This window comes from Prionailurus viverrinus, chromosome B3 (assembly GCF_022837055.1).
Source record: "Prionailurus viverrinus isolate Anna chromosome B3, UM_Priviv_1.0, whole genome shotgun sequence".
In the NCBI taxonomy this organism is placed as follows: Eukaryota; Metazoa; Chordata; class Mammalia; order Carnivora; family Felidae; genus Prionailurus; species Prionailurus viverrinus.
In genome coordinates, this window is record NC_062566.1 from 109,175,014 (window position 1) to 109,187,715 (window position 12,702).

Here is a 12,702-nt window from a genome sequence, read left to right on the forward strand (position 1 = left end):
ATGTAATGAAGTGATTGAACACACAAGGCAAGAATAAGACGCTATTCAAAAAGATTAGGTAGACTTGAAAAAGAACGAAATAGAACTGCTAGAAGCAAAAAATGTTTTCATTGTATAACTAAATGTTCAATAGATAAATTAAATGTCAGATTAGGCACCATTGAGACAAGCTTAATAAATGGAAAGGTGGACCTGAGAAAGTCATCCAGAATGGAGCCCAGAGAGATAAAGGCACGGAGACTGAGACACGGATGCTAGAATGACAAGATCCTATAAAGTTCCAGAGGTGGAAAAGAGAATGAAGGAGAACGTTACTCAAAGAGATAATGGTTTAAAAATTCCCAAACTTAAAAAAATATATATTTATTTTGAGAGAGAGAATGAATGTGTGCACAAGTGGGTTAGGGGCTGAGAGAGAGATGAAGAGTAAGAGAATCCCAAGCAGGCTCTGCACTGTCAGCATGGAACCCACTGTGGGGGCTTGATCCTTTGACTGTGAGATGAGGACCTGAGCTGAAATCAAGAGTTGGATGCTCAACCAACTGGGCCACCCAGGCGCCTCTAAAAACTCACAAACTTGTTGAAAGATGTGAAGCCTCAGATTTGGGAAGCAGAATGAGTCTAAGCAGTATAAATTTTTTAAAAAATCCGTGCGTACTGTATTAGCTAGATTATAATTCAGCTGCTGTAAGAAAGAACCCAAGGTCACAATGGCTTAAACCCGACAGATGTTTATTTCCCTCTCGTGTAACATTCCAGACATGAGCCGTATAATTCTAGGGTGACGTCTGCTGTAGGTTTGAAGAGGAGGGTTCACCATGATGTCCATATTCCAAACCCGTCCCTTTTAGTGGTGACCCGAAGGTTCCATTCATTGCTTCTCCTCATATCCCATTGATCAAAACTCATTCACATGGTTGTACCCAGCAGCAGGGAAGATTGGAAAGCATAGTCTTTATTCTGGAGAACTACATGCTCTGTTGAAAGTTGGAGGCTGTTATTTGTATGAGAGACAGAGGAGAACAGGTACTGGGGAACATGTAGCAGTCTGTAAGTCTGAAATTTAAGTCTATAATAATGGTAATAAGTAGAAATAGAGTATATAACTTATCAGTAGAATAGGGAAATGTAATAAAGTCTATTAAATCCAGTCTGGGAAGAAAATGAAAAGAGTATTTAAAAAAAAATGGAGTAAATAGCACAAAATGCAATGGTAGAAATAAGTCCAAATGTATCGGTCATATGGAGACATATATAAGAAATCTTTTGGGGCACCTGGGTGGCTCAGTCGGTTGAGCGTCCGACTTCAGCTCAGGTCATGATCTCACGGTCTGTGAGTTCAAGCCCCGCATCGGGCTCTGTGCTGTCAGTTCAGAGCCTGCAGCCTGCTCTCTCTGCCCCTTCCCTGCTCATGCTCTGTCTCTCTCTCTGTCAAAAATAAATAAACATTAAAAAAAATAAAAAAAAAAATAAATCTTTTTATATACAAGAATTTAGCATTGCTATATGAAAAATTGGGAATATCCTAAATGTCTCTCAACAGGGAGGTGTTTAAGTATATTGAGTGTATTTGTACAATGGAATACGACATTGCCGTTAAAAATGAATCAAGTGAGGGACACCTGGGTGGCTCAGTCGGTTGAGCGTCTGACTCTTGATTTTAGTTTGGGTCATGATCCCAGGGTCTTGGGATCTTGGGATTGAGCCCTGCATCAGATTCCGTGCTGAGTGTGGAGCCTCCTTAAGATTCTCTCTCTCTTGGGGTGCCTGGGTGGCTCAGTTGGTTGAGTGGCCGACTTCGGCTCAGGTCATGATCTCATGGTTTGTGAGTTCAAGCCTCGTGTCAGACTCTGTGCTGACAGCTCAGAGCCTGATGTCTGCTTTGGATTCTGTCTCCCTCTCTCTCTGCCCCTCTCCTGCTCATGCTCTGTCTCTCTCTGTCTCTCAGGAATGAATAAATGTTAAAAAGTTTTTGTTTTTAAGATTCTCCCTCTCTCTATCTCTGTCTCTCAAAAAAAATTAAAATAATAAAAATGAATCAAGTGAGCTACATATGTAAGATTAACCAATCTCAAAAACCAACACTGAACAGAAAAGATCAGGAGAGTGTATATAGAATAATATGGTTTATATAAAGTTTTAAAACCTAAAGCTTGTTGTTTAGGGCTATATCAAATGAGGTAAAATGTAAATACAACCAAGTGTGGGGTAGATGCTAGAAAGGGAGGAGTGAAATCTGGGAAAAGCAGACGGGAGCTTTATGTACCACTCTGTAGGGGCCCGTTTCTTAAAGACATCAGAAGCATATATGACAGAAATTAAGATTTGATAAAGCTGAATGGTGGATACATATTTTAAAATGTTATTCTCGGGGCGCCTGGGTGGCCCAGTCAGTTAAGCGTCCGACTTCAGCCAAGTCAGATCTCACGGTCCGTGAGTTCGAGCCCCGCATCGGGCTCTGGGCTGACGGCTCAGAGCCTGGAGCCTGATTCCGATTCTGTGTCTCCCTCTCTCTCTGCCCCTCCCCCGTTCACGCTCTGTCTCTCTCGGTCCCAAAAATAAATAAACGTTGAAAAAAAAAAATTTTTTTAAATAAATAAATAAAATGTTATTCTCTATGTGTTTCCTGAACTATTACATGATAAAAAATGTGTTAAAGTGCCTTCCTCCTCTATTCCCCAGGGTCCTTAAATATATCCAGATACACCTCTCTCCACAGCCCCTTGGGTCTGGGTAGGTTGAACTTTCATAAGATCATAAGATCGGCCCCATCTTCTCTTCCAGGCTGCCTTTGATTGTCATGCAGCCAGAATGCCCTCCCATAAAAGGTTGGGAGCTCAGAGTGTGACTTGGGTAAAGAAAGGGGAAGCATGCAGACACAGGGCAGAAGAGACTGAGGTGTGGGGGGAAGAGAGAGAAAGAAATCTTGACTAGGGATCACAGGCTGGAAGAATTAAGTACAGAAGAGTACTGAGACATTAGCCTGACACCAGACCTTTTGGCAGGAAACCTTAAAGCCATAAACACCATGTTGCTCAATGCCGGGGCTGTGCCTGTCACCTACATTCATCTCCAAACCAACAGGACAGGTTCAACAGTTCACTTAGAGATTTTCCCCAGTACGTCAAGGTAAGTTTCAGATCAGGAAGAGATGACTCAGGCTTCTCAGGAGAGCTGGTGCTGGGGCCAAGCCCTGATCTCGGTCCTATCTCTGTCACTGCTCTTAGAGCTTACTAGTTAATCATCACCAGTACCCACCTACACAGGGTGAGCCAGGTCAGCTGGGTCCCTCTGACCAGCCCTCTCACTCACCCGCCCCCTCCACCTCTGTGCGCAACTCACCCGCCCATGGGGCTTGCCCTGCCTGGATGACCACTGGCTGTGCAATTGCTCACTGCTGGTCGTGCAGGGCAAGCCAAACCTGGGTGCTTCCCAGGGGTCCAGCCCTTCCTGGGATCAGATACTGCCCACTGGCTGCTAAGGCTTGGAAACATGCCCTTCCTCTTTCCCCACCCCACAGCCTGCTCACACCTGCCTCCCTCTTGCAGAATTGCCATTCTGGACATGGAATGATCTGTGTTAAAAAGCAAAAAAAATTTTTAAAGAAAAGATGTCAAGACTACCACATAATCCCTCACCTGAGGGTGAGAGAGGAAATGGAGGGTGGGAAGAAGAAACAGTATCAGACCTTATTTCTGCTATTAACGCCTCACCAGGTCTGGTTTGCCATTGCCATGGACACCCAGACTGCCAGGGCCAGGCATTCTGGAGCCAGGTGAATTGTGGGTTCATTTCCTGTCCAGTATAGGAGTTGAGGGAATGGCTGATGTCTTGGAGTTCACATCATGCTCTGTTCCCTGGGAGCCATTCCCCCCGCTGCCTTGCTCTCTTCCTTGGTATGTTGAAGAAGTCATAAAGGCTGTTCAGATCAATTTAAAACTTTTGATACTGTTCTAGGAGGCTTTATAGATGGATATGAAAGCCTCTTAAATTTTTTTTTCATCCTTGCTTAAACTTGTGCTTAAGTTATTCCATCACAAATGTGGGAATGTAATAACTGTCCTCAGACAAGCTATCCACAGTAGTAATTACTATGAAAAAACATGGCATCAGTATTAGAACTAACACAGGTTTTAAACTTTTAATTTACTCTGTCTGCTTCCAAAAGGGATTTCAGTGGATTTATTGAAAAGAAGTAGTGCGGGGCGCCTGGGTGGCGCAGTTGGTTAAGCGTCCGACTTCAGCCAGGTCACGATCTCGCAGTCCGTGAGTTCGAGCCCCGCGTCAGGCTCTGGGCTGATGGCTCAGAGCCTGGAGCCTGTTTCCGATTCTGTGTCTCCCTCTCTCTCTGCCCCTCCCCCGTTCATGCTCTGTCTCTTTCTGTCCAAAAAATAAATTAAAAAACGTTGAAAAGAAGTAGTGTAATGAAACATCTCTCATTTTTTAGCTTGAATATGTATTTTTTATTTTATTAAAATTTTTTTTTCAACGTTTTTATTTATTTTTGGGACAGAGAGAGACAGAGCATGAACGGGGGAGGGGCAGAGAGAGAGGGAGACACAGAATCGGAAACAGGCTCCAGGCTCTGAGCCATCAGCCCAGAGCCCGATGCGGGGCTCGAACTCACGGACCGCGAGATGGTGACCTGGCTGAAGTCGGACGCTCAACCGACTGCGCCACCCAGGTGCCCCGAATATGTATTTTTTAATATTTATTTATTTATTTATTTTGAGAGAGGGCAAGTGTGATGGGGGAGGGGCCGAGAGAGAATCCCAAGCAGGTTCCCACTGTCAGCACAGAGTCCATCCCCAGGCTTGATCCCACAGTGAGATCATGACCTGAGACAAAATGAAGAATCAGATGCTTAACAGACTGAGCCATGAGCCACTCTGGCGCCTCTTAGCTTGAATATTTTTAACTGAAGCAACTTTTCCCAAGACCCATTCCAGTGGGATCCTATACACTTCCTATTTTTTAGAATCCCCTACTACAACCAAGATTTTGAAATGCACTAACTGAGTTTTACATTTATATACCACAAATTTAGTTCAGGACTTTTTTTTGAACATACAAATGGTTCAGTTCAGTCCTCTGAAACAAAAGAACAATGACTGTTGCTCCTCCCCCCTCAGACCGTGGATTATACAGAGGTGGCAATTCTGTGTAGGCATCAGCTTCCCAATGTATGGATAGAACACAGAGCCCAGAAAAACATAATCTTTAAATACCTCAGAATTTACAAAAAGCCCAGGTACTGTAAAAGGAAGGTACCTGTAGTGCTGTCAGGACTAGGTGGAAATTTGTTGAAGTCTACATAAAGCCATCACAGCATTGGCCTTAGCTGACAGATCCAATTTGCTTTGGGAGCAGATACCTTCTAGAACTTTTATTCACTGTATACGAGCTCATATGCGTGTGTGTATCTGAGTAGAGAGAGAGAGGCTTTTTATTCTCCTAACCACCCATTTTTAATAGGGTCCACTGTAGTATTTTTTCTGGAGCCATATATTGATAGAGCTCTGTACTCCTCTGTAAAGCCATTTGAGAAACCCTGTGCTGATGGGGACTTGGCCCCGGATGTATCCCTGAAGGATCAGCTTTGCTTTGCAGTCTTTGGCCAGTCTAGTGTTTTTTCAGAGTGTGGTCTGTACGCCACCTGCATGAGTATCAGCTGAGATTTCTGGGGCACGGACCCAGAAATGTGCTCAGAAAGAAAATCTCAGGCTACCCAACTAAAAACCTCTGTGGGCAAGGCCTAGGAATCTGCTTAGAGTAAGCTCCATGTGGGTCCTGACCCCCCTGAAAGTCTGAGATCTACAGCCATGAACTCTTGCCACAGCTTTGCCTCGACCTCATTCAGCTGTCCTTCTAGTGGACACCTTGAGCCCGATGTGCCCCAAAGGAGCAGTGGAACTGACAGAGAAGACTCATTGCCCTTTCTCTCTCTCTCTCTCTCTCTCTCTCTCTCTCTCTCTCTCTTTCTTTCCTTCCTTCCTTCCTTCCTTCCTTCCTTCCTTCCTTCCTTCCTTTTTTTAATGTTTATTTTTGAGAGAGAGGGACACACAGAGCTCAAGCAGGGGAGGGGCAGAGAAAGACGGAAACACAGAATTGGATGCAGGCTCCAGGCTCTGAGGTGTCAGCCCAGAGCCTGAGGCGGTGCTCGAACTCACAAACCCTGAGATCATGACCTGAGCTGAAATAAGATGCTTAACTGAGCCACCCAGGCGCCCCTCTCCTGCCTTTTCTATAGTCAGACACCAGGACAGCCCCATGGTCCTATATTTTATATTTTGGGGACTAAGCATATGATTTTCACTGAAGGAAAGATCTAATAAAAAAAAAGTACAGCTGAAAGCCATTGTGTTTGATTACAGATAACAATTAACAGCTAAAACTGGGGGTTGCTACTCACGTGCTTGCAGGCAACTTATGTGAGCCAGATGGGTTCTAGGGAGAATTCAAGGGAACATGCTAGAGCTGGAGGAAGAAGCCACTTATTGCTGTAAGAAAATGTAACCCTAGCATGTCAGAGCTGAGTTTTCAAGGGAAGCTGGAAGCCAGGGATTGTATTGTGGAATCTCAGTTTTCACCTGACATATGAGATTTGTATGTGAGAGGTACAGTGGCCAACAGTACAACAGATTCTGGAGCCAACCCTCCTGAGTTTGAATCCTGGCTCTCTTAGCCATGGGACCTGTCAGCTGAGTTATCCAACCCTTGTGCGTCAGTTTCCTTATCTATACAACAGTGATAATAGTAGTGCCTGCTCCTGCCTATTGTGAAGAAGATTAAATGAGTTGATACATGTAAAGTGCTTAAACCAGTGCCAGACACACAGCAAGTGGCCTTGTTTAGTTATATCCGTGTCAGCTAAATGCTCCTAACACTGTAGGCAAAACACCCTGTAGGCTAGTAGTTAGCAACCTCTGGTTTAAAGCCATTCTTGCTGTAGATGGATCATAAGTAGGAGAGCCATATAATTTATCATCTAACCCAAGATGCTTTGGAGACAGAAAAGAAGGCTCTGCTACTAATTATTCTGGGACAACAGGTGAACACCAGACTGTCCCAGGCAAACTGGTCTCCCTGATTCTAAGTGTCTTCTCTGTGTACAAAAAAACCAACAAATAGCTAACTATAAACTGCTCAGTAAGTGCCAAGTTGTGCGCGTGAACTTTAAATGAGGCATCTTGTGTAATATTCCCAACAACCCTAGGAGGTGGAGAGTCATTACTCTTTTTTTTTCCTGGTGAGGAAACTGAGGCACAGAGCTGTTAAGGAACTTACCTAAAGGCACACCATGGCAGAGCCAGTCAGGTTCAAGCCTTCGTGCTAGCCCCGTCCCAATCTCTCCAGTGGGTGCAAAGCAGTGGTAAGAAGGTTGACCCCCTTTTCAAAGGGATAGCTGAGCACCAGCATGGCCCAGCTCTTGGCTCAGGCCACAGCTCAGGATTGTGTTGGGAGCTCATGCGAGTGCCTACTGGTCTCACTGCCATGGGGCTGCCATTTCACAGCACCACGAGTATAACAAGGAGCTGTGGACACGGGGATTAAGTACCAGGTTGCTGCCAAGTGCATTTCATCGGGTTGCTGCAGCCAGTATCAGAGCAGCTTATTTATGAGTCTCATGTGCCAGTCACAGCTGGTGAAAGTGGATCCGCCTAAAAAGCACTAAAAGTCAGCCGCCCAAACCTGACACCTACTTGGCTGGTGGATCACCCCAGGCCCACAGACTGAAAGGACAGCTGAGGACACGGTCCTGGGGAACCCTCTGATAGGAGAAATAGAACCTAAATAAGTGGTGGCCCCATATGCAAGCTTAAAGAACAGTCTGCCATTGTGAAAAGTATTGATGCTGGCATTAAATGAAGTTTGAATACTCTAAGAATGACGTTCCAGCATAGACACACCTGGAGTATTCCTGTGACAGTGGAGAGAATATGTTTTCATAAAAACAGGGAAACATAATATTAAAAATATTCTTTTTGGGATGCCTGGGTGGCTCAGTTGGTTAAATGGCCAACTCTTGATTTCGGCTCAGGTCATGATCTCATGGGTTCATGAGTTCAAGCCCCACATCAGGCTCTGCACTGATAACACAGAACTTGCTTCAGATCCTCTGTCTCCCTCTCTCTATGCCCTTCTCCCATTTGCACACATGCTCGCGCTCTCTCTCTCTCTCTCTCTCTCTCTCTCTCTCTCTCTGTCTCTCTCAAAAATAAACAAATGTTAAAAATTAAAAAAAACATTCTTTTCAAACAAGGATGGCAGGTTGTTGGTAATTGTTGGAGCATAGTGATAGATACATGGATCGTTATACTTTACTCTTTAAAGAGTTCCAGATGTTCAAAATGTTTTCAATGTTCAAACATTAGTTTTAGAAGAAAAAAAAAATGCTCCAGCATAAAGATGTATACCAAATGCTTTGAGTTTTGAGTGTCCCAGCCAGGAAGGTAAGAACAGCTGAGAGTCTGTAGCAATATGGGGACCCTGTGGCAGCCAGCCCGAGAATGGGAGGAGACCCCAGGCTCTGCAAGGTGCCTTCCTTTCCATTTGCTTCAGTGATAGCATACTTTAAGGGGATGTCTAGTAGTAAAATCTCGAGGGGAAAAATGCTCACCTTGTTGTCAATAACAGAGTGATTTCTGGCTCTGACCAGTGTCATTGACCACTCTTGACCCAAATGGAAATGCCCAGCTGGGAGGTAGGACTCCAGTACAGTTCTGTTCTTCACTCTACCTTGGTTTCTCCATCTATAAAATAGGAAGACAGGTTTTTCTCTTGAATGAAATTTGAAAATATCAGACAGTTGTTAGAGAAGGTTATGGATATGAGAGATCATTTCCTATGGAAATCCTATGTGTTCTGAGCTACAAACCAGATGTTAGATCAGAATGGTCCAGCTGAAGATTAATCTAGGAAACTTGTCAAGAATCCAAAGCCTTCCCATTCAATAATTCATTGTATTTTTATTTTATTTTATTATAGATTTTTTTTCAGTTTGTTTATTTTGAGAGAGAGAGGGAGGGAGGGAGGGAGAAAGGGACAGAGAATGAGAATCCCTAGCAGGCTTTGCACTATCAGTGCAGAGCCTGATGTAGGACTCGAACTCACAAACCATGAAATCATGACCTGAGCCCAAACCAAGAGTCGGACACTTAACCAGCTGAGCCACCCAGGTGCCCCGTTTTTTATTTTATTTTATTAAGTAATCTGTATATCCAATGTGGACTCGAACTCACGACCCCAAGATCAAGCATCCCATGCTCTACTTACTGAGCCAGTCAGGTGCCCTTCATTATATTCTTTAAAAAATTAAATGCTCCCAGCAACTATATTAGAGTTGCTTCTAAGGTGGGCCAAAACTTCAACTCTGGCTAGCTTCAGCAAATGGAATTTATTTGGGGGATCCTGGGACAGCTCACAGAACTAAAAGAATTACCTAACAATCATGACTTAATGAAGTTTGTGCACAATCTCTTGTGCAGCCCCTGCCTCTTTTCTCTGGTTTCTTAATCCCAGATGTCAGATTCCTAGGGACAGAGAATCTGGCCTAGTCAAGTCTGGTGCCAAAGAGGGATGGGATATATAGTACTAACCTGGTCACTGGGGGCCACTGCTGTGTGTCATTGTACACTTCCCTGACCAAATAGAATTCTTGTTGCTCTGGGGGCAACCATCCCTATAACCATAATATCAGTTTATGCTATGCTGTTATCTTCTCTGTAATTGCGAAGAAACGTTTGAAGGTCAAGGGATTCTTGTAACACAGGCTCTAGGGACTATTTGATTTTGAATGTTTATTTGTTTGTTTATTTATTTAGAGAGTGTGAGCGGGGGAAGGGCAGAGAGAGACAGAGATAGGATCCAAAGTGGGCTCTGCACTGACATCAGCAAGCCTGATGTGGGGTTCACACTCATGAAATGTGAGATCATGACCTGAGCCAAAGTTGGGCACTCAACCGACTGAGCCACCCAGGTGCCCCTGTTTGATTTTGCAAAGGCCATCTGGCTCTGACTGATGCCTGCATCTGGCAAGAACCAGTCCACTCTTTCAGGCTTGAGTCAAGAGGCTTGATCTTTTTTTTTTTTTTTTTTTTTAAGAGAGAGAGAGCGCAAGTAGGGGAGGGGGAAGAGGGAGAGGAAGAATCTTAAGCAGTCTCCATGCTCCGCATGGATCCCAACACAGGGCTCGATCCCGTGACCCTGGGATTATGACCTGAGCCAAAATCAAGAGTTAGACACTCAACTAACTGAGTCACCCAGGCACCCCTTGTTCATGATTATTAAGCCCAGGAGAGGAAGGAAAGAAGAGATGTAGGCATCCTTGGCCTGAGCACATGAATGCCTCTCAGAGGTGGTCCTGTCCATTGGGAGTCCAAGGGGCATTTTTGTCCCATGGGTTGTAAATCTTGAGTTGTACTTGGGATACTCAGATCCTTTCTGAAAGCATCTCTATCACCCCAATCTCAAGAAAAAGGAAAAAATGGGTGAGGAAAGGCTGCCCTGTGAAAAGAGGTGCCCCAGGTTCTCAAACATGAACCACTGCCAGGGAACTTTCCTTTCACTGCCCAGCACCAACCAGGGGGGGCTCCTTCTCTTCCATCCTTTAATCAAGAATGGAAGGCAGAATTTCTCTTGAGCAGACAAGAGATTGGGAAAGAGAGAATGGATTAATTGCTCAGTTTGCTGGTAAATATCAAGCCAGGGTCAAGCCCAAAGAGAGAAGGTTGAGTAGCTGGAGAAAAGGCTAGATCTGCAGAGATGAGGTGGGCAAGGGCTGGCCTGGAGCTTGGAAGATGAGGTCTGTACAGCCTCCCGGAGGACAGGGCTGGTCTGTTAAGTTTCTAGTGTATGTTTAATGCGTACATGTTGCCTGGGGGCAAGGCAGGGTGGGGAAGAAAGCAGGTGACTTTACTGGGCCACAGCACATGGCAGCAGGTGGCTCCTGATAGGGTGAGTCGGATGTGTGACGCTTCTGCAGAGCCTTTGTGTGATGGTGTACATGGTCCAGTGCACGGCAGAGCCCTGACCAGAGAAGGATGGGAGCTGAATTCCAGCCCATGCTCCACTTACCATGAGCTTGTGAAGCTGCAGAGATGATGTGGGCTTGTTAGCATCTCCTTAGCCTTCAGCTTACAGCTGGTCCCTGACGAGCCTACATACGGAGGTCCCTTTGCTTGGGCCAGTTGGCATAAGATTCCAGAACTGCTGAGGTCCTCGTACCTGAATGGCATGCCTCTCCTGGTAGTAAGGTAGAATTTTTAAAAATGTGTCTTGAGTTTCTCTGTTTAAGATTAAAGAAGTCAAATAAGGTGATACCTATAAATGCCATTTATAGTCCAAGGTGTCCTTGATAAGGGATAAATATTTTTCCCCAGCCAGTGAGCTATCCTTGGCTGGAAAGGAACATTCTCTTACTGCTGACATGGTGGGGTCTCACGTGGGAGTACGTTCCATGCCAGGCATGTGGCAAGCCGGTACTGCCTGGGACCTGGCGCTGAGGAGACTGAGGGCTGAGGGCAGCACTGCTTCCTGAAGAACGATGGTGGGACACGGCTGCCCCATGTAGGTACCCCACACACAGGAGAAAGAACTAGGCTTTTACTCGTTCAGCAGAGAGGACAGCAGCTCTAAGCTCTTTACCTGCCTCATAAATTCAGGATAAAGGAGCAGAGGGTTGCCATGAAAATCTTTGTCTTGATACCCTTGAGCCACTTAAATTGAAATGAGCAATTTAAGCTCAATTTAAGCCTGTGTGGAGTGTCCACACAATTTACTCACGTTGCCCTGATGCCATGGTTGGAGTAGAGACACCCACCTACATTAGTACTTCCTCTCTGGTTGAGCAGATGCAGGAGCTGGAGCAGAGGCTGCTGGAGGCAGAGCAGAGAGCAGAGAATGCGGAGACCCAGGTAACCGGGGCAGGGGATTGGTGGGATTGTGCAGCAGAAATGGCCGTTGGCCTTTCCTGATCCTTTTCATGGACACACACAGACATACTCATCACCCTGACAAACTCCTTATGGGGACAAGGAAAACCAGCAGTCATGTGATAGTTCTCCTGAACAAATTAAGGTTCATGGAGCTCTCTTTGGGCATGAAGGAGTCTTTGGGTAAGGGTTAGTGCATGAGTGGGTGGCTGGATTAGTCCACACAGGCCACATTATGCTGAGGTAACAGGTCTGACGTCTTAGCAGCTTCTCACATTTATTTCTTAGTCATGGTATCTCTCCATTGTGGGTTAGCTGGGGATTCTGCCTCCCATAGGGACTTGGGGGTTGAGGCTGCTGGAGCTCTCTCCAGCTTCCACCTGGACCCTCTGAAACATGCAACCTCCTTGGTTGCCATGGCAGGAAGAGAGCTCTTAAATACTTCAGCCTAAAAATGCTGAGTCACTCCATTCAGACCCACTGGCGGGAGTGAATTCCATGGCCATCTGACTATAAGAGGGCTGGGAAATATTGAAAGCACAGGGCCATTCAGTGAACAGCAAATATCTCTGCCACAGTGAGATTTAAGCAGTTTCCCTCTGGGCTGTTTGTCCTGCCCAGCTTGTCCCTGTTGGGGTCCCCAGAGTTAGATGGCCTGATACACAGCCATTTCTTTTTTGTCAATTCCTTAGTTTGCCCAGATGAGGCTTAATAAATGGTTATTGACTTAATTGGCCCCAACTGCTCTGGGTGAGGGCTCTGCCTGTGA

General features: G+C 45.4%; 1 protein-coding gene across 5 annotated transcripts in view; it reads left to right on the top strand.

The window, feature by feature from the left end:
• Window positions 1-12,702, top strand: part of PLEKHH1 (pleckstrin homology, MyTH4 and FERM domain containing H1) — a 53,932-nt gene that overhangs the window by 11,251 nt on the left and 29,979 nt on the right. For all 5 annotated transcript variants that reach the window (XM_047862228.1, XM_047862229.1, XM_047862232.1 and 2 more), the window contains exon 3: window positions 11,853-11,915. In XM_047862228.1, coding sequence (XP_047718184.1) covers window positions 11,853-11,915 — 63 coding nt within the window. The remainder of the gene's footprint in view (window positions 1-11,852; window positions 11,916-12,702) is intronic.